This window comes from Haliotis cracherodii, unplaced genomic scaffold, assembly GCF_022045235.1.
Source record: "Haliotis cracherodii isolate W230 unplaced genomic scaffold, xgHalCrac1.p SCAF_9, whole genome shotgun sequence".
NCBI lineage: Eukaryota > Metazoa > Mollusca > Gastropoda > Lepetellida > Haliotidae > Haliotis > Haliotis cracherodii.
The window spans coordinates 52,968,016-52,995,768 of record NW_027266343.1 but is presented as its reverse complement, the minus strand read 5'-3'; the positions used below and the strand labels follow the sequence as shown (position 1 = coordinate 52,995,768).

Here is a 27,753-nt window from a genome sequence, read left to right as displayed (position 1 = left end):
GAACTGGCACAAGCAGCCACACAAACACACATACACACACACACGTACATGCACGTCGCTATATAAGTGCAATAATATTGGACGCGACGTTAAACCCAATTTCCTCTCACCTCACCTCATGTACCTAGTTGTTAATATGAACAACATTACACATTTACAGGTAGTCACACCTTCATGAAAACTCAAACCATTTTCTTATGTGCTCAAGTTTATTAAAAGCAAGCTATGCCCATAAACTAGTGGTATATGTAAAAATATCCAAAAGCCATTCCCTACATAAACTATATTTTAGATAACTTTAATGACCAATGAGTTAGAGGGCCTGGAATTCTGAATAAAGTGAATCTGAATACAATCGCCCTCACGATACATGGTTGCGTTCATAGTAGAACACCGATGTTAGGAAAAGTCCAAGGCCAGCCTCTAAAGCACTTTGAATATGTCCGTTCAATTAGAATCCCAACCTCAGATGAAGTTTTAAGTATGCATTATGTTAGCCTTTGTGGGTGTGTTACTGGACGGGCTTATTATGAGGGTTAAAGGAAGAAGGAAAGAAGTTTGCAGTTTCGGAATCGTACAATCGACTCTGTTTTTGGCAGAAATTTCCTCTGAATATGGAAACAGTTTTGTCTCTTTAATTCCAATGCATTCTTGAATCAGCAGAATGAACCATTTCACATCCCTTCTCTCGAAAATCAGATGAAGATGCCAGATGATTAAAGCCTCCATCGCTGGATTATTGTCGTGGCGAATAAAGTCAATATCAGCATATGTGTCATTGAACATTACATTTCGTTTAGAAACTTTGCTTGACAAAGTAAATACATTGCTGTGAAAACAAACTAAATTATCGAGCTGCCACATTGTATTCTTGAATTTCAACCGATAGCTAGAGGTAGTGTACTTGTGAATTTGCAATTGTTTCATGGACGATTTCGCTAAAAACTGTAACGTTCGAAGCAAATGTTTGGGTTTGTGTTAAACTGAAGCGTAGATGCTCTGACATGTGCATGGCTACAGTTTCTCTACATTTTCCATCGCAACGGGATTGTCTACACCATATGAAGAACTATTTGACCTTTTCTTACAACAACAACCGCAGCTGAATTCCTTGTCAAATGTAGGTGACATAGGGAAGTAACCACAACATTTTATCCTTCTGATGAACTGAGTGACATAGGGAAACTCGTATGTATCTTCGCCTGTTATGTAATAGTCGCCAGGCCCTTCCATACTCAAACGCCATTTCGTAATGCCTCGCTCCTCTTCGGTGCCTTCATATAAATCAATAAATAAAGATCATTAGCATCATTATTTATTGATAATAAGAATATATTTACGTATACCACCAAAGTGCTTTTCACAGAGAAGCCAATGGCAATGCACTCATGACCTCATTGTCTTGGTTATATTTTTCTGAGATGTGGAATCGGTTAAGGTAATACGAATAAAAAAGTTAATTGGAAGGATATAGTTACTTATATATATTGTCGTACGGATGAAATAATAAAAGTAAACGAAAGAAAAAAACGTGTTATTGCTTTTCTTCTACTTTGAATGCCTCGCATTGCTGTTCACATTGCTATTGCTTAGTGTGGAGAGAAAGCTCAATTGGTGCAGGTTTTAGACCTTAACGACTTTGGTGAAACAAACTTGATGATGGAGAATTGCGATAAATGATGATGGAAGAATAGATACTTATCCAAGGTGAGTGTACCTGGCACAAGGTTATCCAGGAAGCAGCCAGTGAATCCGGCAACAAACATGGGTGTCGACAGCAGCACTGTCAGCACCTGGTCAAAATCGGCACTTCCTGTAAAGCATTCATCCGAGTTACAGAGGGAATAATGGTTTACATAATTAACATCTAAGTCTGCGTTTAGAGTAGAATATTCTATATATCAATAATAAAAACCCAAAACGACAAAACCTTTTCGATATGTATATTTAAAGTGCGTGAAGTAGAGTCGATTGTACGATTCCGACTATATCATGAGTGTTTATGAATAAATATCAAATAGTAATGATACCAGGTGTTCACAAAATGGTGCGCGTATCCTGCCCTACCGGTGGTACCCGTCAAAAACACATGCAAAGGCAAGACAATTGTTCACCTGATACAAACTGGTACATGGAACATATTGCACAAGTCAAACTAGGGACTTGCAACGGACATAATTTTTGTCAGTGATGAGTCGAATTTGGAAATGTCCTCCACATGTCTACCATGAAACTTTTTGAAAGCTTACTGAGGCCTTGAATGTTGTAACCTTGATCAAACAATTTCTGAGCAAGTCTTTGAAATCTTGGTAGAGAAAATTAAGACAGGGAATCTGCTAATAGCAAAGTCGATTGTGCGATTCGGACTATATCATGAAGATGTGTTTAGGAACCACCCATCAAACAGTGATACCAAGTATTCGCATCCTGCCCTACCGGTGGAAGCAGTCACGAGCAAAGGCAAGCCAATTGCTCACGTGAAAAACCAGAAGCCCCAGAAGTTTTTTAGGAAATTAAAACTTCATAGCAAACTTATGTCACACTTGCCTTAATTCCCTTTTCGTGATTTATACAAATATTCTCACAACAGATTTTACGTTGAGTAAAACAATTTCGTGACCTCACACAGGCAGGCGCGGTTAGACCAGGAATGGAAGAACGCGCTAATTTCAGTTAAACGTCATCGAAACAACTGTTTGGGATATGAGAGAAAATGTACAATGTAGAATAAATAAATAATGTCAAAACACATCTTTTTAGCCATGACAAAGCCGCCATTGCATGAACGCAAGCCAAAATGGGACAACACATGGTTGCATGGTACGACCCAGAATATGTAGAGGGAAATGATAAATACTAAATTCTTTGGAATAGGCCCATGTACAGCATCAGACCTACCCGGATCAACAATCCTGATCTTTTCCTTTTTAATAAATCATTTATGCTATTGTAATTTCTGTCCCTTTTGACACTAATGTAATTGACAAGATTCGGGAAAAACATGGCAAATATGCAGTCCACGCTTTCGAAATGTCACGCTTGCATCCCAAGTTGTCCAACTCTCATTGTTCACGGTGCTTTAGTTTTTGTACCTCCCATTCTGTTGCCTGACATTGTGAGAGTACCCGTGTTCTTCCTATTCTCCGAAAAGTTTTGGACAAGGTGGGTTGGACAAGGCAGCGCTTGATGGGAGAAGTCCAATTTGCTGTCTGGGCTGCGTGTAGAGGGGTCAAGGGCTTTGAGCTGATGATAAGCCTAACCAACCTGACAGTGCCAGGATCACCCATACCCTCTTTGCGGCATCTTTTGTTGTAATCTTTATATAATAACATTGCTATTTCTATATCGCAAAATTCTACACCACTGAGGGACATGCTCAATGCCCAAGATAGCATATGTACATGTACTATACAACAGATATAATATAACAGATATTAAACGATATTAAAATCAGATAATAAAAGTATACACATTCAGTTGTAGCGCTCGAAGAGCTGAATCTTTTGAGTCCATATTTAAACACAGTTATACTAGGTGCACTTTCGAATCGGAAGGGAAGGGGTTCCATAGTTTAGGCACCTGGATGAGAGGAGGATCGAGCACCGAAGGACTTTAGTCTGTATTGTTTGGGATAGACAAGGCAAGTTGGTCATTTGTTTCGAGATTTGTGGTAGGTTTGTACTGGAGAAACATTTCTTGATAAGAGACACTTCTCTCTTTCGGGTATTTACCTGTATCAATGGACTGGGAGTGTGTAGCCATCCAGTCGGGAATCTTCAGTCCCAGCATCATTGACGTCCCGATTATCATGAGGTTCCGTGACGACCTGAGGTCAATGAACTGCAGTGTGGACACGCCCACGGCCGTCACCATACCCAGGGTGATGAGGTTCACCCCGCCAATGATAGGGTCGGGGATGATAGTGAATATAGCGCCGATCTTGCCAATCACGCCAGCCAAAACCAGGAGAATGCCGGCTGTGACAAACACCTTCCTGCTTGCAATCTACAACATGTGTTCACAGACTTGTCACATATAGTTAGAATAACATCTGTTGTGTGAAACATAAATATCATACATACATATTGTGTGTGTGTGTGTGTGTGTGTGTGTTCATCCAATTATTTACCTGTTATCTATTACTGTTGTTGTCAATAATAATGTGCTGCTTATTCACAGAATGTCATGCATATATTCCTCTCATCATTTGGTTGTCACTCCAGCTTGATAACGGTGTAAAAATCTTCATCGAAACATCGCTGTATGCAACAAACCAGAAGTTGTTATCCATAGTATAAAGTTGTACGTTTTTTTCACAATGATAAATATCAGATTTATTTCATATCGAAGTAAGTGTAAACAGTAGACGTACTGATTGCGTTCATATGACTAGTATAAAACATACATCTATAAAAATAATATACATATTCATTATGCCTCAAAGTGAGATTTACCAATCTGAGAGCAGAACTACTGACCCCACATGAGCCCGTATACCGTCAGTAAAAATCCAAGATGGTTGTTACTGACCTGATATGAGACCGTATACCGTCAGTAACAGCCATTTTGGATTTTCGAACACACCTCACATATTTCACATGAAAATTCTGGTGCAGAAGTTCGTTTTTCGACACTGTTTTGTGTTTTAATATCATTAATAATTTTGAAGGGAAGGACGTTAATGTTTTTTTGGATAACCTTCATGATTAAAATAAAGATTATATTAAGTTAAAATTATCAATATGGTTTGGCCTCTGATGTTTGAAGAGTAGTCTCCCTTTTACCCTTAACGTCTCGGGTTGTGAGTGTTAAGTTTTGAGTTTTAAGTTTTGACATGACGTGCGACAAACATACCAAATAGTGTAAACTTTTCGGCATATTAATTTCGTTATGCTGTCTTTAGTTGCCGTATACGGCGTGATGTTAGGTTAGCAGAACAATATTGGGCGAGGACGACACCATAACTGATAGTATTATATCTATATTATATTTAATATATCTACCTTTGTAATAGCAATGGCACCTATATTTTCACTGTAGGAAGTGCTTGCGCAGATTCCACCAATCATTGCGCCGATAGTGCTTGAAAAACCCTCCATTGCTACACCTCTATTCACGGCGTGAGGCGGCGGCGGAACAACTTCCGCCACACGCGCTGAAGCGAAATAGTCCCCGGTAGATTCGATGGTAGAAGCAATTGTAGCGGCCAGCATTCCAACGTATCCTGCTGCACTGACTGTAGGCATTCCAAACTGAACTGAAACCGCCATATATAATGTGCGTGGTGAGTTGGTGGTACACAAGTCTAGGTAGATGAGGTGAGGTGAAATTGGTGTTAATAGAGTAGACTGCTTCGTGTTTCGTATCATTGAGATACCTGCATAAATTCCATGTTAACATTACACCCGACAAAGGTTGCAGTTACAAATGTGTCTAGTGTATACAAAGCACAGATATGTGTGACAGAGATATGTGTGACTTGTGAGGTTTTAGCAACTTTGAAAGACAGGCATGGGATCTACGATTTACTCTTATAATTTACACATTCTGCCGTGTGTATATGTACACCTCTGAATACTCCATGTGACCCAATATGTTTATTCCACCAACTTTGTCAAAGCACTGCGATTTTCAGTTGGATAGCAATCAGGTGCTCTCAAACTTTAATCAGAGACAGTCTATGGTTTCTATGAATATACAGATACGTGCGTGTTTCTGTGTTTCTGGTTAAACCTAATACGTACCAATCTGCATGAGAGCTGGATGTAAATAATCGGGTCTGGACCAGACAATCGAGTCATTGATATTAATTGCAATGAACAAAATTGACCGATCCTAACCACCCGGTACAAACAACTGGCAGTCAACTCTACCCCATCTTCCCGAGGCAAGGGAGCTAACTGACTATAATCGTCCAGTTTCCATCCTTGCCGAACTAGGCTGGTATTATGGAGTTACATTGTGGCTGGACTAACGAGTCTATGCATAGTCCAATCAAAATCGCGCTCCGAAATCGAAATCCGGTTCATGAACTGTCATGCAGATTTCAGTCGATTGAAGGATTTGCAAAGCATGTGCACCGCCAACTCGTTGTCAGCAGATATTTTCCAAATCTTTTCACGTTTTTAATCAAGGTGCTCACATGATTTGATAGATTTCGCGATGTAAGACCCGTTTTATCAAAAATATATCTTGATTATCGATCAGATCGTCCTGACTGGGCGCCACCATTTTGTGTGAAGCAAACGCAAGTGATACGGGGGTGGAATTTGATTGGTCCATAGGAGAGGTTAAGAAGGGTCATAACTGGTAATAGCCACCGGTGGCGCTACGATCGAGCCCAGTTATTCCAGCCTTATTGGCAAGGGTGGAAACTGGACTGGGCTCTGACCCGGACTCCCAACAAGGCTGGATACCGATACGTACACGGAAGTGGAAAGTAAAACCAAGGTGAATCGTAGAGGGCGTTGATTCTGACGTCAGTCCTGGCCATATGTCCATGCTGGGTGGAGTTGCTGGGTAGAACGTCCGTCACCGTCAAGACAAACGACAGGAGCCACGTAACCCCGACGGCGAGGATGACCTGAGGAGCATTTCGATATTCTTTTGTTATTGATTATATTCTTGTCTACTGCTTCAGTAACTCATTTATGTAATTTTCACCATTATGTTGCCTTTAACGCCCAAATCTGTTTCGGCTGATAATTGAGACTGAATATTCTCTGGCGTTGACGTTTCATATCTAAATAGTATTGATTTATAACAATAGGCAAGGATGCCAAATAGTTACTCCGTCTTCAATCTCGGTTATCTAGTGTATTAAATCTCAAGGTTAATGTCATAAATACCCTGGGCATTCACAATCACAATCTCCCATATGAATTGCTATCCCTGCTTATCCTTTTTGCGAAAACCTGGTGTCATTACTGATCCATACATATAATTGTCATAACTATTTGCCATTTATGTCCCATTGAGTCTGCTACAGCAGGCATTCGTGACTGATTAATCTCAAACGCAGACGTGTTGAATTAAAATGTATATCTCCCTTACCAGTAACGCCCCAAAGAATGTCTCTCGTGCCTTTTAATTAGGATGAGTTCTCATTTAATCATTTGTCGTTGTTGTTTTAAAAATATCTTTCTTACAAAATTTTTGGTTATTTTTGTAAAATTGATAAATTATTATATTAAAAGGCATGAGTAATTTACTCATGAGTAAATTTGATATGTGAGATTGTTAGTGGCAATACTCTCAAATGGGTTTGAAGTAGCGTAACATTATTTTCCCCCTGGGAGAGTATGAACGACCACATTTATTCCTGCCATAGTTTTACAGGGCATATTCGTAGCATACTCGTAAATTTTAATTGTCGGCTTAACTTTCTAACAATCGCCAGTAGCCAGAGAGATGGTGTAAATCTTGTTGGTTAACATATAGCAGAAGTACGGTAAAAAATTAAAATTAAAATAACCGTAAGTCCTCATGGTCCCTGGCATGGTGGCCTAACTTTGTTTGCTGGTTCCTCTTCAGGTTAACAGTTCCAGTCATAACCCTTTTATCGTTCCATGCTACTTTTAAATACAAATCTGTGATACTCCAGTTGTTTTACTGTCTATTGACGACAGGTCTTTGTTGGTCTAAATTTATGTATTATTAATATGTAACTTGTTTAAGGCACGATATGGCTGAAATACTGTCGATGTGACCATAAATCTTAACTCACTCACTCACTCACTCACTTACATGCGACGTGGACTCAAGATGTATCTAATACAGATAATGGGTCCATAGCATTTATAATGATAGAATGGATAGATAATCAATGGGTAATCGAGAATTCTCTCCGCCCCCCCCCCCCCCCCCCCCCCCCCCCCAACACACACACACTCAATGCATGAAACGCAACAACGAGTACGCATGCCTCTTATACTCACAGGTATCAGCTCAAAGATCGGTGTCCTACTTGCATGGCAACCCTCTCGTCTGGAATATGTTGCAAGTGGAACTCGAATGGTGGACAAGAAGAGGGCAAATATGATCATCAGCGCCAAGGATCTGAAGTAAACAACTCGGACTCAGACTCGGACGTAAGTCATTAGTCATCACATTGTACATGGTACAGAGACACGATTCATGTAATGTGCCTGTCGGAAATGTTATAAATCAATCCACTTAGAGACAAACGATAACTCATCCAAATAGCCCATCACACTACCTAAGCAGTGCATAGTATGATGCTTTAGAGCTAGATATGTCAAGTATGCCATCTTCACTGTGACATGCTGACATGGAAAACATTTATATAAGATGACACTGAACACGCATATCTATCAAATTAATCTTCGAAACAACGTGGAGTGTAAGATTCTGTGATAGGTATTCACATGGTTGTATACTAACGAAAACATAAATGTGCTTAATGTATCTTTCACTATGTATTCATGGAGACATCTCCTCCACTTTAAGGACGTGATTCACAATGTGTACGTGCATGATCATGCACGTCACACATTTTGTATGTTTGTTGGGGGGAAAATATTCACAAACGTGCTTTTTGAATGTGAACAGCGCATATAGAATATATCTTCGGAGACGTTTCACCACTTTATCTGAAGCACAGTTTCTTTTTTCTGTTGGTATGTATTGTCTCGAAACATATATATTATGCTAGCCTGAACGCTTTCGTTTCTGTCTAAGTAGGATTATCTCCACCCTACCACGAAAACATGATACTTTCACACGATGGTGAAAGGATAGTTTGCAATACAACAGTTAACCATAAACATAATAGAATATTCTTTACATGATTTGAACGATTGAAAAGAACCACGGTAACAATGAAATTGGGAACAAACAGAAGAATGTATTTTCGACAGAGTACAGAAACCGATTCTAGTTATTCGCCAGAGAAGCAGGACACGGTTCCTAGAACCAAAGTAAGGCGAAATAGGCAGAGCATAGTACCACCACACAAACGTAGCGCAGCGACTCTCGAAAGTGTACGCCAGAATATGATTGTTACGAGTGTCGAGCACTCAGATTGTGTCATGTTGCATAAAGAATGAGCTGAGTGTTCCACAACACAACGAGCGGCGTTCAGACGGAGTGACACTTACAGAAAAGCTATTCCCCAGTGCTGCTCACAAAGTGGCAAGGCAAACTGTCCTATATACAGTCCTATGACTGTGATCGTCGGGGCGACAGTGAGCGGACCGATGAACCTGAGAAAGAAACCAACAAGGCCGGTGGCTCCCAGCACAAACTGTGTTGCCGAGGCCAGCATTAAGTTGCCTTGTATCTGAAAGTCCAAAGGTAGAATTGGAAAACATTACTCTGGAAGCGATGATACAGCGTATTATTCTTGTAGACAAACACCTGGAGATGAAAGTATGGTATATCCATACACACTTCGTATGTATAAAAGCATTGCATCGGTCAAATTAAAATATAGATGTTTTACGCCTTACTCAATATTCCAGTAATATTACGGCGGTAATTAAGATATGACACTCCACAGATACAAACCCTTGTTTGAGGTTCACGTTATGCTGTTCTATGAAGGAGAGTAATGAAAGTGAAAACAATAATCCTCCCAAACAAAAACAAATGTCTGCACAAGAAATGACCAGTACAATTATTGAAGAAACCTGTTAATCAATCTCTTATTTGAAAAGTTTGAAACAAGCATTGTCAATCTACCCGAAACTAAGTGTAGAAGAAAACAATTCAAGGCACAAGTACATGATCATGTTTTACAGAAAAGGGGCAATATCAACACAATCCATTGAATGACGACTTTTTAGAGAGATTAGGCTTGGGTGGCACCAACATCTGCCTCCTGCATCAGGGATCATCAGGCTGACCTGTGCTGGTGCTGCAGTATCGGGTGCAGTCAGATCACCTCTGCCCTGGCGTCCATACTAAATAAGGACCTGTCACATATGCCTATTAAAGTGGAGTCATGTGGGTCAGCTGACCCTTGATTCTGAAAGTGTCTCGTTTTACCATAGGCCACGAGAAGATATTTACTTGAAATTCGTACTCAACTCATTTATTCTCAACCAACGGTGGTTATAGGAGATACAAATATAATTCATTAACATCACGTGGTTTTACAAATTTTAGTATTTTCATAATTAAGAACTTTGGAGACATCTTTCAAATCCTTACGCTGTTGCTAGTCAAAAGTTTCTGAAAAGTATGTAGGTTTAGAAAGATATTGTCATAATGATAACGTTTCGTTGTTAGAGAAGAGCTTCGCACAAATAGTGGGACTCTCCAGCAGAGGTAGATTCATAAAGTTAACATGAAGGTCTTCGCAGGGATTGTTTAACCATCGTTGAGTTTCAACTGGTATTTCCTGATTAGTAGCACGTCCTGAATAATGACCTACTTCTAATGACGTATCCTTGTTCTTTCATAGGACACAGTAACCTGTATTCGGATCCAGTCATTTCAAAACATGATTAGGAGTCAATCTTGTATTCGATGATCCTATTATGATAGGCCGACTATTTTCAACTCTTGCTTCTTGTCCATGCTGATCCATAGTTATATTAGTTGTGACATTGTGTCGTGGTCATTTCTTTTCATATGTTATTCTTTGATGCATTGAACTTTGCGTATTCAGTAATTTAAGAGGTAAATGTTTGAATATATGTCTTTCAAACAAATAAACTTAATTTTCTGTCTGTGAGTGTGTGGAATGACTGAACTTGTCAGGCAACTTGTAGAGTGACTTTGGGAATCATACAATTTGTACAGTGACTGCAAAGTTCGGTTTTTCATAACCGTGTACACGCCAATAACTAGCTGTGGGATACAACATATAACATACACTTCCTAAGTGCAAGCCATTCACATGCCAAAACATTCTATATACACAATATATCATTACATTCTAGGTTTAACGTTAGAAACTGTATGTGACGAAATTAACTGCCCGTTTTCAAAATGATTATAATGATACTCTTAAAATAGTTATGTTTGGTAGTATTTAGTAAAGAACGAACAGCCTTTTCCTATTTGACGTTTGTTCTAACATCACTTGCAAGAGATTTTATATGGAGCATATGTATTGCCATATGCGAGGTGACTCAGAAATGTGGGTAAGGAGTACTTTGCCTGTACTGACAACGATACATCAGTACTGGGTACGATTTCAGAAAAAGCATAAAAGATTAACACTCCCTATATATGAGTACCTACCTCTCTCATCCTCATCTTCCAGGGTTCATCCGTCACCGTTCCATTGACTGTTGGGATCTCCTTCAGGAGAGACTCTAGCATTGAGAAGAACAGTTCATTATCTGACGTTTGCCTGTACAATGTTAAACATCAGTATATCCTGTTCTAGTGGACGTTGGGTCCACAGTGTTGTTACTGAAGGAAGAGATTTAATAAATCAGATACGTAATCACCCACTGCTACAACAACAACTACTACTACTACTACTACTACTACCACCACCACCACCACCACCACCACCACTACTACTACTACTACTAACATAAAGAAAGCGACAAGACCTTTCCCATATTCATAAAGAAAAGGTGAACGTACCCTGCCCCGTCGGAGCCCCCCTTTCACAAACCTATTCAAGTTGGGTGTAACGCCACTTTGAACAGTATTCCAGTTATATAACGGCTTAAAGAAGGAGGAAAGCCCGAAGTAAGGTAGGTCTTTGAAGTTTTAACATTTAGGTGAAACCCACAAGCAGGGGTATGGAGCTGTCAGGCCTAGACACTAATGAGGTAACATCGCAAACATATCAACAGAAAGTCAATTGTTCATCTAAAAGAAAATAGTTAATTGCTTCGGACATATCATTTATCACTGAGTTTTTAAAAATTTGGAAAAGTCGCCCATATGTCTGCCATAAAACCCTTTTCCAGCTTCACTGAGACCTTGAATGGTATCACCCTTATCCAAACACTTTTGAGCAATAGTCAAATATCTTTGCAATCTTCGCAGAAAAAGCATGCTCGATTCTACCTTAAAATCGTGAAACATTGCTAGACATAGGTGATTATTGGAAAGTTGAAGTAATCCCTCTTGTCAGACAGCCTTGTTTTTGTCAGTCTAAACTGATATACATGTACCTAAAGTTTCAGTTAAACATTTTGTCAGTCCGAGCAGAAATTCCTAGTCCTGTACATAATGAAATAGATCAGCAAGAAGGGGTGCACAATTGGTGCCATAGGTATGCCTATGTCTTGCCTGAATGTCTGAAAGTACATGACAGATAGACAGACAGATGTATTTCGTATATGTGGCCATGAGGCCAACAGTACAATGACATTTTGTAGTAGGACAATTCGTCGTGGAGCACGTCTTATATATTGTAACCGAATAGATGTATACATTTGACTTTTAACAATATTCAATGTATCATCTTTCTTTCACATATCTTATTAACAAAAACTGCAAGTCTTTGTGTTGGGTACGTATAATAATATACTCAACAACAAAAGTTCCTGTGACACCAATATTTTAGTGTATTTTTCAAACAAGTAAAGTTTGGTTTTCAATGTTGTAGTATATGCATCGAATTAAGTCACGAAAACGCAACTGCTACAGAAAAGCATGCATTCCATGCCAAAGTGGACTTTTATGCAATCCCCATGCATTACACTACCCAAGAATGGATATAAAAACATGTGCGTTAACGGGATTTCATATGCATTGTTTAGCATCGTGTTGACAACAACCACTCAGAAAAACAACAAAGTTACACCATTACGACATGCCACGCCTGTCCGAAAATTAGCGTCTGTGAGCCATTGGTATGCTTGAAGCAGGATCGGGTCAACATGATGTTGCAAGACAATTTAACGACCACAGAAACACCATTTGGTGTTTATGGCAACGTTGTCAACAGCCAAATGCAGTCAGAGACCATCCTGGGAGTGGCAGGCCACGAATAACCATTAATCGACAAGACAACTGGATTCGAACAACACACATACGAAATCGATTCCACCCAGCAACAGTGACTGCAAGAAGCATCCCTGGCCTTCGACGAATATCTTCACAAACCGTACGTCGTCGCCTCAGATGTGTAGGGATTGTCGCCAGAAGACCCGCCAGACGTCCCATTTTGACAGGGAACCACCGTCAAGCACGTCTACTTTGGTGCAGACAGCGTCAACGCTGGACGTCCATGCAGTGGGGACAAGATCCATTCTTTGACGAGTCTCGTTTTCCCCTCAGCCACAGTGTACCGACGTCGAGGTGAACGGTACGTCATTCATTGTGTCAATGAAGAAGATCGGTTCGGGGGCGACAGCGTTATGGTATGGGGTTGGATTACAGCAAGACAGAGTACCCGTTTGGTAGTGGTAGAGGGAAATCTCAAAAGAGATTTTTCTTCCGTTTTTGCGTCGTCATGGCCCTGGCATTACCTTTCAACATGACAACGCCCGTCCTCATATTGCTCGACTTGTTCAGGATTCTCTTTAACAAAACAACGTGAATGTCATCCCCTGGCCCGCTCGCTCCCCTGATCTCTCTCCAATCGAGCACATGTGGGGTGAGATGGATCGGCGCCCTCGACGTCAACCACGTGTTCCACAGACACTTCAGGAACTTCGAAACATGCTCCAGCAGATATAGACAGATATCCCACAGGACTTTGTGCGACGCCTGGACCATTCCATGAGACGAAGATGTGTTGCTTGCATCGCAACCAGAGGTGGACACACACACTATTGACTTGTAAAATGACATTTTGGCATGTTCATGGTTTTTTTTATGAAATCACGCATTTTCTTAAGTCAGTATGGCAAATAAAACCATTTGAACACTTACAGGAGTCTTTTATCTGTTTTATCTGTTTCCAATTTGGTAAAAAACATAACTTTGCATTAAATCGTATTCAATGTCAGAGGAACTTTTGTTGTTCAGTATAGTTAGGCAGGTATTTGATTCTTACATCTTCATATACTGGACATATCAATAACACATGGTATTCATCTTATATGTGCAGTAGGGACACATTGATGTAAAAATATCCTTATCTTTGGATAGTCTGTATAACTCTATATTTAGGGTATGTATACCACACCTGAACTTCTTTAAACATCTACGTAAATATATAGATCGAATATTTGTTAAATTCTCTCTGGTATTATTTCCATCTTAAACATAGTATAGGCAAGTATCGATTTTGGACATCTGATATCAGTTGACCAGCCTTGACAATACAAAACTCTACATCGTTGTTTAAACATTTTTAAGAACATGATTATATTTCCAACATCCTGGGATATCCACGCATATGCAAACCAATGCTGAGGCCCAGTTTATGTCCCCAAAGTCATCAAGTTTCGAGCCGTACACCAGTATTGAGTGTATTGTACCATTAAATATCCCAAACAGCGACTCAACGGGTATATTTCTCAATTAACTAATAAACTGATTAGCTGAATACATTGCGTTATCTGTTTGCCTTGAAAGTATTTCACATGCTTTATTTTGTAAATACATTTCGACATGAAAATATTTGTACTATGATACCACTTCTAGTTATTTTGGACTGAATAACTATTTCTCATGTTTCTCATGTTCTCAACTTTCCTCCTTTCTTGAAAACAACAACTTTATTTTGCCAGTATTTACAAATACTCCCCACGTAGCCAAATATTTATATAGAACATCTGTCTTTTTTTATAAATTAAGAACAATCTCTGCAAACATTGCAACATCATTCGCAAATAGTAAAATCGATAATGCGTGTACAACTTCATCTACAAAAATACCACTACAATCAGTATTCACGATTTCATTCACAAGCTCATCAAAGTACAAGATATAAAGGAGTGGTGATAGTATACATCCTTGTCTTACACCTGTACTTGTATTGAATACATCAGTCACAACATATTGACTACATCTTACAGATGCTTTTACGTTTCCATATATACTTCTTAGTAGTGAACATATCTTACCATTTTTACTTTTACTGAGCAACGTATAAAGAAGTTTATTTCGATCCACCGTATCAAATGCCGTCAAACACAGTAATATTTTCCACGCTTCTTTCTGATATACATGTATTTATGTGACAGTGAATATAAAGTTAATATGTGATTAATCGTAGGGCAATCTTCAACAATAATAAGAGATTTAATATATTGAATTGATTTTGATATGAATATTTTAATTTTAATATCTAACATGGCAATGCCTCTGTAGTAATTTGATAACAGAGAACAGGTTTCCTTCACAGTTTCTGTTCGGATCCCCTCATGTCCCTGTGATTTGCTTGTTTTCAAATGCTGTATAGCATTAATAATATCACGTTCTGATATTTACCCACTGACAAGTTCATCACAGTGTATGAAAGAATTTCTTTTGAAACATCTGCGACATCTTTATCAAATGAGTGATTTGATTTGACTTGCTGATTCAAAGGTTCTCTGAAGTAGGCCTACCAATCGTCAGCAGTGATGGATAATGATCTAATGAACTCTAGAGCAGTATTTCGTAATTGTTTTCCAAAATAATTTACAATCTTTACTTTTTGCAGCTTTTACAACTTCTTCAGGAACAGATTTTCATAATCAATTTTTTCTTTTACAAGTTTCTTTACAAAGCTTTTTGGCATTTAAATACTTACTACAGTGTTCACAATCATTCGTGATCCTAAACCTTTCTGGAAGGACATATTTTGTACCTCAGTGCCTTGCATACCATATCAAACCAATGTGGCTGGTGTTGGCGTAGTCCCAGGATTTGGACTTTCGGGGAATAGCAAAGTTATCATATTCATATTTTAACTCATCAATTGGGAAATAATCGACTAAGAAATCTTCTATAAACCCTTGTCTGCTCCACTGTCCGAAAGTATGTACGGCTATAGAAATTGACGAAGCATTTACCTACCATCACTCCACTTTGTTAGACTGAAAATAGCTGCCATCGGAGCGATAAAGGAGGTGTTTGCTCCTTGTATGATGGGGAGTCTGAAATATTAATAGGTTGCATTTAGTGACATTCATCTTTGATTGATAGAGATAGGTCCATGTTATGTTCACTACTTTCACACACATTAACCTAATCTAAATACCCAATACTAACTACAAAATCCCTGCTTGTCGTAAGAGGCGTGGATGGTCAGGCTCGCTGACTTGGTTGATGGAAGGCATCGTATCCCAATTGCGTGGATCGGTGCTCATGATATCAATCACTGGTCTACTTACAGACCGTCGTCATATAGCTGAATATTGCAAAAAACAAACAACAACAAATATGTTTACTAGATGTTAACTAGGTCGTTACATTACCTTATATGCTAACTACAAACATATTTACTGGATCGTTACATTCGCATATATTATACATACAAACACTTTTTCTCGATCTTAAATTTCGCATAACAAACATATTTACTTGATCACAGAAGTCGTTCAACTACAGTAAAATCACCTGCATCCAATTAGGTTCTGAAGTATAGTGGCCACTCCACATGTGAACAATCCTATACTCAGAAGTTGTCTGCGCACTTCCGGTTGGTCGCTGACGCCGAGTTGGATGGCAATGAAAATGGGTGCAGAAATGACGCCAGCCACACAAAGCAGAGATTGCTGAAATATTGAAAATGTTGTTTTGTTTTTGTTCATATTATTCAAAACATGTTCATATTTGATTTTAACCAAACAATAATCAGGTACCAATTTCACAAACTTAATCATGGAACACTTTTGCAGAATCTATGACATGGCAGACGGGACCCGTTAATGGATCCTGTATATTATCGATTGACGCAGCTAAGTTTCTTTTCCTGGGTTGACACAGAGTATGTTTAAAGTGAGTTTGAAATAAGGCAGCAATATACCTTTAATGAACCATGATGTTCAACTGTTTGATAACAGCAGGTTAACATGACCCCAGAGGCTACAATGTTAACGATCAATCGCATTACGGTACGATCAGTGAAAGTTAAATGATGTGGCCTCCGGAGCACTTCAGCTGCAATGCACACACACAATTTTCTCTGACATTGGATCCTATACAGACATATTCACCACCTTAATCTCCTTCTGTGTACATACACAAAGTAGGTTGTACCTGAACACCAAATACTGGCCAAAGCAGCGGGAAGGGAGATTCATCCACAGAATAGTGTATCCGGTTCTTTCCTCTTCGGCCATCTTCTCCTTCACTGACGTTGTTGTCATCCATGGTCGGAAGTGCAACGATGATGTGTTATAGTGGTGTTACCTGAATTGGGTGTGCACTGCACGTACACAATAATATCCTGAATCGTAGTACACTCTTCTTCCTACAGGGAAAGCTACCTACCCGTGTTGAAACACAATCCATTCAGATACGATCGTATAATTATGTTCTGAACACATACCACATGCATAACGCGTTTGTTACTGCGAATCAGGTGACGCCCGTTCTATCCCTATCTGAACATACTTGAGGGTATATTCAGATAAGGTGAAACTTGTTAAAGCACGAGTTGTCCATGGGTGAGGTGGTGAGGTGAAATGGGGTTTAACGTCGCGTCCAAGATTATTGCACTTATATAGCGACGTGCATGTACGTGTGTGTTTGTGTGGCTGCTTGTACTAGTCCGGACTGATGCCGATTTGTAGTGCTAGCCCACTGAGATACTATGCCGCAGTTAGACATCAATACCCCACTAAGACACAGTATACTGACTCCGAGCAGACCAATCCTTGTTTTAGCCCTTTAATGCCGAGCGCCAGAAAGGGTAACAACAAGTACCATCTTTTATCGTCTCTTTGTATGACGCGGTCGGGATCGAACCCCGGACCTTCCGCTCTCCGGGCAGACGCTCTATCACTAGACCACGGAAGCGGTCTGTATCGCATGGGAGGCGCAGTGATTTAGTTGATTGTGGAAATCGTACAATGTACCTCAACTGATTTTGCCTGATCCAGACTTGACAGGTTGTCACCATAGTTCTGTTATAGTGTGGGGTCAAATAACAACAAAATAATTACATTGTCTTTTAATTGAGTCAACTCCAACATCCCTTCACGTTTCACGTCTACATATACATGTTGTAAAAAGAGTTCGTTGTATGCATTTTGTTTTCATGTCCAATAATTAAACGTAAAACGTTAGAATATCAGTCTCTATTATCCCCCGATAAAGATCACATTGGGTGTACAAAGCAAACAGTGGTGACAATTAGGTAAATAGATTATTGAAAATCGGATATGATACCAGGTGTTTGTTGTGAAATGGGTATGTCCTGCCCTACTGGGAGCACCTGCCAATGACACAAATTGCATAAAAAGTATTTGTTTGTTGCCTCACCCCACACTGCAGTAATCCTACAACACGACGTTGGTGATATGCAGGTTGACACAGATAAACAGGTAAACATTGTAACCGAGCACAGGATGTCTTTGTGTAGCTGTGACTCATGCAGTGAATAACCGATGATGACACAAACAACCATTGAATATTCAATTCAATGTAGCATTGCCACATACACTTTTAAAGAAAGAAACCCACAGGTAGTATGTGGTATATAAATTGGATATGTGTTTTTGGAAAATGTTGGTGGTCAAAGCGCAGCCAGTGTCCATTTGCAATGTCTTTAACGGCATTGTTTTTACACTTGTTCAAAAATATCATGAAGGAAAACAGTAAAGCAAAATACACGTGCAAGTTATGGCATTCGTAACTCATGTTTGTGGCTATAAAAAGGTAAGCATAAGCCAATAATTTGTCATTCAATTGTCAACATTTTTCAAGTTCGAAAATGCCGAGACTCAGCGCTGCCGATCGGAACATCGCCACAGGATGTATCCAGAGGGGAATCGCAGTCTTCTGTTGCACGCCACTTCATCGTCAACCACAGCACTATTTGCCGCACACATCTCATGTCACGGTGGACTACCTTCAGGATGCCAACATCAACGTTTTGCCCTGGCCGTGGAAATCTCCAGATCTCACCCCAATCGAACACCTCTGGGATGAACTCGATCGACGTGTACGTCAACGTCAGAAATCGCCGCAGACTCTTCCACCACTGGCCAACCCGTTACAAGCAGAATGGCGCAGAATTCCGCAGGGCAGAATTCGTACACATATCAAGTCAGTGCCCAGGAAATGCAGAGCCGTGACTGCTGCCCGGGGCGGTCACACAAGGTGAGTATAAATTTGACCTGACCTTATTTTTTTGTATCCAAAAAACACATCTCAGATATTCAACACCGCCGATGTTGAACAGAACACACCTACACACGGAGACTCGGAAACAGCAGCATGGCTGATTGTTTCACATAACTTAATGCACTGGGATCAACACATACCGGGCACAACCTAGAGGAAGGCTTGCATACGCTCACCAATGTTGTGAACACATGGTATCATCATTATTAACAGTACTTTACCAAGGCAACTTCCATGTGTCAATTCCCGATGTCATGGTTATTCACAGTGTTTTAATAAGACATCATATGTGTGTGACCTCCAGATACCATGTCTAATCATAGTACTTTACCAAGGCAACTTCCATGTGTCAATTCCCGATGTCATGGTTATTCACAGTGTTTTAATAAGACATCATATGTGTGTGACCTCCAGATACCATGGCTAATCATAGTACTTTACCAGGGCAACCTCCATGTGTCAGTTCCCGATGTCATGGTTATTCAAATTGTTTTACTATAAGACATCATATGTGTGTGACCTCCAGATACCATGGCTAATCACAGTACTTTACCAAGACAACATCCATGTGTCAGTTCCCGATGTCATGGTTATTCAAATTGTTTTACTATAAGACATCATATGTGTGTGACCTCCAGATACCATGGCTAATCATAGTACTTTACCAAGGCAGCATCCATGTGTCAGTTCCCGATGTCATGGTTATTCACATTGTTTTATTAAGACATCATATGTGTGTGACCTCCAGATACCATGGCTAATCATAGTACTTTACCAGGGCAACATCCATGTGTCAGTTCCCGATGTCATAATTATTATTATTGTTTTACTAAAAGACATCATATGTGTGTGACCTCCAGATACCATGGCTAATCATAGTACTTTACCAAGACAACATCCATGTGTCAGTTCCCGATGTCATGGTTATTCACATTGTTTTAATAGGACATCATATGTGTGTGACCTCCAGATACCATGGCTAATCATAGTACTTTACCAAGGCAGCATCCATCTGTTAGTTCCCGATGTCATGGTTATTCACAGTGTTTTATTAAGACATCATATGTGTGTGACCTCCAGATACCATGGCTAGTCATAGTACTTTACCAAGGCAACATCCATGTGTCAGTTCCCGATGTCATGGTTATTCAAATTGTTTTACTATAAGACATCATATGTGTGTGACCTCCAGATACCATGGCTAATCATAGTACTTTACCAGGGCAACATCCATGTGTCAATTCCCGATGCGTGTGACCTCCAGATACCGTGGCTAATCATAGTACTTTACCAAGGCAACATCCATGTGTCAATTCCCGATGCGTGTGACCTCCAGATGCCATGGCTTTTGACAGTGCTTTATGATGTCAACACCCATTTCAGAACTCTTGGCTCCTGTTATGGCTATTTACAATTTACCAAATTGTTATTACATACTTAATACTTGTGATCAGCTAGGAGATCAGTTACACTGCACTGACGCGAACTCTTTGGTGCCAGCAAATATTTTGAGTGAAGCGGCATGGGGTGGGTCCAGTGTTTTGAGTGGGAAGTCTTTGAATTACGAATTCACCGACAACAGTCTTTAAACAAAATATGGCGCTGTATATGCTAAGGCAGTTTGTTTACGTAAGATGGGCCTAAAAGATAACTAAGCAAGCTTTGCAAAGCTTACGTTCTACATCGCACGTCACCATTATTACGTCATATCGCTCATTGTGACGCAAAAGGTATGTTGCCACAGTCATCAATAGAAAAGCGAAAAATTCCAAGCTCTCTGTTGTCCCCAAAACTTAAGATACTTTCTCTTTATAGAATTCTATCGTGTTTTCTGCACGAAATGTATTGCCACACATCCTTTGAATATTGTAATATTGTAGTACTGCAACTTTGCATTTTGTAACTTTTAATCGTAGACATAATTATCTAAATATGCCTACCGACAATAACTGAAAAAAGTCCTATTCTGTGAATATACGCTTGCGCGGGGATTTCCAAATTCATGGAAGAACATTAGAGAAACCAAAAACCAAATGACACACATTGGTTTCTATTAATTTGATGGACCGCCTCCGTGGTCTTGTGGTAGAGCGTCCGCCCGGAGAGCGGAAGGTCCGGGGTTCGATCCCCGGCCGCGTCATACATTAAGGGGCTATTTTTAAAACAAGGACTGGTCGGCTCGGAGTAAATATACTGTGTCTGAGTGGGGTATTCATGTTAAACTGCGTGATGGAATTTGAACCACCAACTGCTGATCCGAGGTTAGGCGCAATGTCCACATGACCAAAGAGATTCACCCCTCAGCAAGCTGACAAGGTAGGGGCGTCATCTGTTGGATGTTTCCACGCCCGGCTGCACACGCTTGCATGTCGGTACAAACAGGTCAAGCATGACAAACAACGGTCTGTCCAAGTGTACAGGTCCCGGTAACGACATACGGTGGATCTGCTGTACCGCACATCATAAAGCGATTGAACTATACATAATTATGTGCTCACGTTTCAGTCAATACATATACAATACATATTAAATTTACACTGCTGAATTACGCAACATCGTTCCTGCTGGCCATACAGTCGTTTTATCCAGATTTGCCCCTTCAGTGTATGTCTTACCTGTACGCCAAATAATGGCCATAGAAGAGGAAAGGGAGATTCATCCACAGAATATTGTATCCGGTTCTTTCCCCTTCGACCAGCTTCATTTTCACCAACGTTGTTATCATCCATGGTCGAAGTGCAACAATGTTGTATGACAGTGGTGTAATTCGAATCGTGTCTGCACCTACACAACAGTATTCTGAATAGCCGTGTACTCCTTTTCCTAGAGGGAAAACTGCTGACCCGTGTTACTGCGATTTATGTACGTGTGTAACGCCCGTTCTGTGTCTCTGTCATACGTGAACTAGTTGAAGCTAAAGTTGTTAACCGTGGCGACTAAATGGATCGGGTGGAGGGGGCAATGACTTAGGTGAGGTGAGGTGAGGTGAAATGGGGTTTAACGTCGCGTCCAAGATTATTGCACTTATATAGCGAGGTGCATGTACGTGTGTGTGTTTTTGTGTGGCTGCTTGTACTAGTCCGGACTGATGCCGATTTATAGTGCTAGCTCACTGAGATACCATGCCGCAGTTTAACATGAATACCCCACTCAGACACAGTATACTGACTCCGAGCCGACAAGTCCTTGTTTTAGCCCCTTAATGCCGAGCGCCAGACAGAGTAACAACAAGTACCATCTTTTAACGTCTTTTGGCATGACGCGGTCGGGGATCGAACCCCGGACCTTCCTAGACAACAACTAAATAAATACACTGTCATTTAATTGTCAGCTGTACATGTGTGTCTCTTCGAGTTTCACGTTTACATGTAGTTGTCCTCCATAAAAGAGTTGGTCTTATTTAATTTGTTTTCATGTCTGTGAAAAATTGTAAAACGTCAACACCATAGAATACCAGACTGAATCTCTTTTATCCCCTGATAAAGATCTCATTGGATTTTAAAAGCAAAAAGTGGTGACAATCAGTAACTAATGTTATATTTGGGATAACACTTTCTTAGTAAAGTACAAATTCTAGTACTTTTTTGGGTTGAGTCCCGTCCGGGATTCGAACCCACACCTGCCAGGGTGAGGCACCTAATCGCCAGCACACAAAGTCAGCGATCTAACCCACTCAGCCACGGTGGGACGGGACTCAACCCAAAAAAGTACTAGAATCTGTACTTTACTAAGAAAGTGTTATCCCAAATATAATATTAGTTACATTGGACCACTTTCTAAATGGCATTGTGTATTCATGATAATCAGGTCGATGTATCGTTTAAAATCAGTGATAACACCAGGTATGGGTCATCGTCCCTAGTCAAGAGAGTTAACTAACTTTTAAAGTCCAGTTTCCACCCTTGCCGAACTACGCTGGAATTCCTGGGCTCGATCGTAACTATTTACAGTACTTTACCAAGGCAACGTCCATGTGTCAGTTCCCGATGTCATGGCTGTTCACAGTGCTTTACTAGGACGTCATGTGCATGTGACCTCCGATATCATGGCTGTTCACAGTGCTTTACTAGAACGTCATGTGCATGTGACCTCCGATATCATGGCTGTTCACAGTGCTTTACTAAGACGTCATGTGCATGTGACCTCCGATGTCATGGCTGTTCACAGTGCTTTACTAGGACGTCATGTGCATGTGACCTCCGATATCATGGCTGTTCACAGTGCTCTACTAGGACGTCATGTGCATGTGACCTCCGATATCATGGCTGTTCATAGTGCTTTACTAGGACGTCATGTGCATGTGACCTCCGATGTCATGGCTGTTCATAGTGCTTTACTAGGACGTCATGTGCATGTGACCTCCGATATCATGGCTATTGGCAGTGCTTTATGATGTCATCACCCATTTGGGAAATCCTCATGTTATATCTATTCACAGTAGTTACCAAAACAACATCACTTGTTGTCAACTCATAGTATAATGATTATTCACAGTGCGCTATGACGCCAATGTCCATGTTGTGAACACCAGAATTGATATGATCCTCAACACGTCATTAACCTTTCCAAATGTTTTTGATAGCTGATATCATTCAAGGGGAACAATTGCAATTAGATCAGCTCGCTGGAGCTTTATTAGTTCTGACTTTGGTAGTTGTAACCTGCAATGACAATTTACCACCCCGAAAGGATGCTTTGTACCATGTAGTGTTACCGATCAATCAGTCTATTAACAGTCATTTCTATCTTATACATATACATATGTGTGTGTGTGAAAGTGTAAAGATGTTTTTACCATAGTCTCTCATTACTCTATAAGGTGAGGTTCGCTACTCTATATGCTTTTACACTAAGATACTTTTCAAGATTTCATTCCCCGTTTATTATATATGTAACGCGGAGAGACTCAAATAAATTATCTGTCCTTCTGTCTGTCTGCAGACTGTTTAACAGACGAAAATAGAGGTAAGGACAATTAAACAAGCCATTCAGGTCAAACAATATGAATTGTTATCACATACTTAAATCTAAAAGGAGGTGAGACTTGTGAGCAGAGAGGAGACCGGTTACACTACAAGGGTTGCCTTCCACACATATGCATGCGTTGATTACTGTATTCGACGTAATAAGCGCCCAGGGCGCTCTCAAAATTTGAAATAGGGGGCTCTTATTAGAATAACATTTTGGAGGAGAAAAAACAGAGCTGAAAAATTGTAAATATCGTGGTTTATGCTGACAGCCTGAAATTATACAAAATAAAAGTCTCTGTGTATTATACACGACAGGTATATTTATCCAGAATTTAATTGCCTATAATTATGGGAGCATATAACACACGAGTGCGTATTATACAAGAATAATTAAGTCTTGTGTAAATTGATCAATCGGAAGGGGTGCTAATTGGGATTGTTCACTAGCCAATATATTAGCAAATATCGCCGTGGGCGCTTATTAGAGTGGGATGCTCATTACGTCGAATACGGTAATGATCACTGACACGCATTGGTTTCTATTAATTTAATTTTGCGCCGATTGTTCGTTATCTGTATACGTGTAGCGGCCACAAAATGTCCGTGTCCCGTGATGGGGGAATCGAACCACGGACTTCTGATCCGAGGTTAGGCGCCTTGTCCACATGACCACAGAGGTTAACCCCTCAGCAAGTTGTCAAGGTAGGGGAGCCATCAGTGGGATGTCTCCACGCCCCGCTGCACACGCTAACATGTCGGTTAAAAAATGTCAAGGAAAGGATGACAAAACCACGGCCTGCACTTCGCATTTTGGAGTCAGCGAGCCTGATCACTTGATGCCGTTGGTTGCCGCTTACGACAATAATGGTAGTTGATCATTTAGTGTGTTATGAAAAGTCAGCTTTCCGTTTTCAGAAATCCTGCCAGACACCTTCCCACTTTGAATCCGAAATGTATCCGACCCTGAAATCTTCGCCGAAGATTATAAAAAGAACTTGCTAGTGCAGTGTACAGTTAAGAGTAAACACTTAAGACATTTGCAAATTATCAACAAGATTGAAGGAAGCATTTTTCTGTGTCATGTTTATTCCTTATCTCCTCGTAAAGTTCAGATCCCTGAGTATGTCGAAAAGACAGCAATTTCACAATTCTACTTTTATGTATTTGTATAAGATGTTATTTATCGGTGTTTTCTCACTATTACTTCTCAAAGGGACCATAGGGCGGTCGGGTAGCCTAGTGGTTAAAGCGTTCGCTCGTCACGCCGAAGACCCGGGTTCGATTCCCGACATGGGTACAATGTGTGAAGCCCATTTCCGGTGTCCCCCACCGTGATATTGCTGGAATATTGCTAAAAGCGGCGTAAAACCATACTCACTCACTCACCCAATGAGACCATAAAGGGGTACGTGCTTAGGCAAATTGGCTGTCCCAGCAAGTTTGATTTAAATCGCTCGAGCGCCACTATGTCATACTAGGATTTAAACACTCTACAATTGATGGTTAATGGATTTACCTAACTTAAATGTATACACTTTAATTTGATTTGTGTGTTTTGTGCTGTCAGTGTTTTTACTTGATGACGTACGCTGAAAGTGACAACAGATATTTTCAGCAGGTGAAATTGGGTGCGGCACAGGAGGTGGTGTGTTTAGCTTCCTGTTCTGGGAAACGGAACTGGCTAAGCTATCCAATATTATTATATTTATTTTAAAAACATATCTAACGTAACTACAGAAGTCTATGGGAAAACGTTTGGTTTTGTGTAACCTTTACTATAGACGATAACCCATCAAGAGTTACTGCCATTTTGGATGTCAGCTTGACACAGACGAACAGTGAAGTTCTGAATGCTGAGACGGCGCCTTTGTTAGAGTCACGTGACGTGATTAAGCCAATCACATTACAGAACAGTCATGCATCTGACACAAGATATACTTCACAACTAAAAACAGCAGATTTTATCAACATTACTCGAGTGACATCCATTAATTTTGATGACAGATAAGGAATCATTGTTGCTTTGTATTCACACTGTAGTTTCAAGAACAAAAATGACTTTGAGAAAAATAAACATTCCGTCTTCCGTAAGTACTGGTATATGAAAACAAGAACAACTTAGAATTAGATTAAAATAAGGATCGTTGTTCATGCTATCAATCACTCCTATGACTTGACGCCATTACTTTCTGGTACCGGTACTATATAGCTGGAATATTTCTGACCACACACTCACGCATCCTGCTGTCTGTCTGTCCTTGTCATATTACTGTACATCCACGTCAGTGTACGTTAAGAGAAAATTATTACACGGTGATGCAATACAATGGCTCTACCAAATCAAAAGGCTTAAGCCCAAGTTGCATTGATGTTCTTTGAAATATCCTCATACACTCTATCTATGTATATATAGTCTATATATATTGCCAACAATTACTGACAAAATGTGTTTCATATTTTCTTGTTATATCCACGGTTAAGTTACATGGCACAAGATATTGTGACAAATCGCTTTGTTCGATTTGAGAATTTATCAATACGTATGTAACTTAAATCTTTTGTAATTCTCTTTTCGGAATTTGTAGCCTTTTCCCACACTAGACCCTGAGTTGTTTAACAATGACATCGTTATAACAAACCCACTTACTGTATTTTATTAAGCCGGTGGTCAATTGTAGTTAGTTGACATGTAAAACACAATTCACATATGATAATAATCAGTGGAAGGATTGTATACGGAACACAGAACAGCTGTCAACTGCATACGAAAGTCAACATACAAAGTGACCGCCTCCGTGGTCCTGTGGTAGAGCGTCCGCCCGGAGAGCGGAAGGTCCAGGGTTCGATCCCGGGCCGCGTCATACCAAAAGACGTTAAAAGATGGTACTTGTTGTTACCCTGTCTGGCGCTCGGCATTAAGGGGCTAAAACAAGGACTGGTCGGCTTGGAGTCAGTATACTGTATCTTAGTGGGGTATTCATGTTAAACTGTGGCATGGTATCTCAGTGAGCTAACACTATTACTAGGACAAGCAGCCACACAAACACACACACGTACATGCGCGTCGCTATAGAAGTGCAATAATCTTGGACGCGACGTTAAACCCCATTTCACCACACCCAAGTATCATCTGGAAATGCTAAAACATCTACTGATATTAACCTTGCCATTATACAATCTGTTCACTTGTTTATTGTATAGTGTAGCTTGTATATATGTATCATAATATTATTTCACACAGTAGATCTAATTTTCTTATTTCATGTACAGTTTAATTTTAATATTTGTGAAATGTTCTTGCAGGGAGCGGTGTACAAACGGGCTTTGTCTGTTCACCAATCCCACTGCCTTATTGGAAATATATATTCTTTTAATCATGAAAAAGTATACATATACAGATGTTCTAAAGAACCAGGTGTTTTGTTCTGCCTGGATCATCCTATTCTAACAGTCAGGTAGGGAGTTAGGGAGTATGCTTTTGCGCCACTTTGAACAATATATCAGCAATACCGCGACGGGAAACACCAGAAATGGGCTTCACGCATTGTTGTTTGTTTGGTTGTCTGGACCAGACAATCCAGGACTGACATCATGAGCATCGATCCACGTAATTGGGATA

General features: G+C 40.1%; 1 protein-coding gene across 3 annotated transcripts; it reads right to left on the bottom strand.

Moving 5' to 3' along the window:
* Positions 1–213: 213 nt before the first annotated feature.
* On the bottom strand, positions 214–21,987 carry LOC139452481 (solute carrier family 23 member 2-like). 3 transcript variants are annotated; one of them, XM_071233971.1, is made up of 11 exons: positions 21,780–21,987; positions 16,432–16,589; positions 15,889–15,968; positions 11,212–11,285; positions 9,120–9,301; positions 7,938–8,058; positions 6,427–6,583; positions 5,004–5,257; positions 3,732–4,005; positions 1,718–1,813; positions 214–1,274 (listed from the first exon to the last, which is right to left on the bottom strand). In XM_071233971.1, exons 1-11 carry the CDS (start codon positions 21,891–21,893, stop codon positions 1,015–1,017), a joined length of 1,770 nt encoding a protein of 589 aa, XP_071090072.1. In that variant the 5' UTR covers positions 21,894–21,987; the 3' UTR covers positions 214–1,014. The 3 variants fall into 3 exon arrangements, with proteins under 3 accessions (XP_071090072.1, XP_071090074.1, XP_071090073.1); XM_071233973.1 differs by lacking the exon at positions 21,780–21,987 and adding an exon at positions 17,058–17,409; XM_071233972.1 differs by lacking the exon at positions 21,780–21,987 and adding an exon at positions 17,074–17,409.
* Between the last annotated feature and the right edge of the window lie 5,766 nt (positions 21,988–27,753).

Excerpts from the sequence above, each read along its gene's own strand:
- LOC139452481 (XM_071233973.1), bottom strand. The coding sequence starts at position 17,183 with ATGACAACAACGTCAGTGAAGGAGAAGATGGCCGAAGAGGAAAGAACC. Across the intron at positions 15,969-16,431 it reads CAGAACCTAATTGGATGCAG|ACTCCCCATCATACAAGGAG; the intron begins GTGATTTTACTG and ends TTAATATTTCAG. Across the intron at positions 6,584-7,937 it reads CGATCTTTGAGCTGATACCT|GTCATCCTCGCCGTCGGGGT; the intron begins GTGAGTATAAGA and ends AATGCTCCTCAG.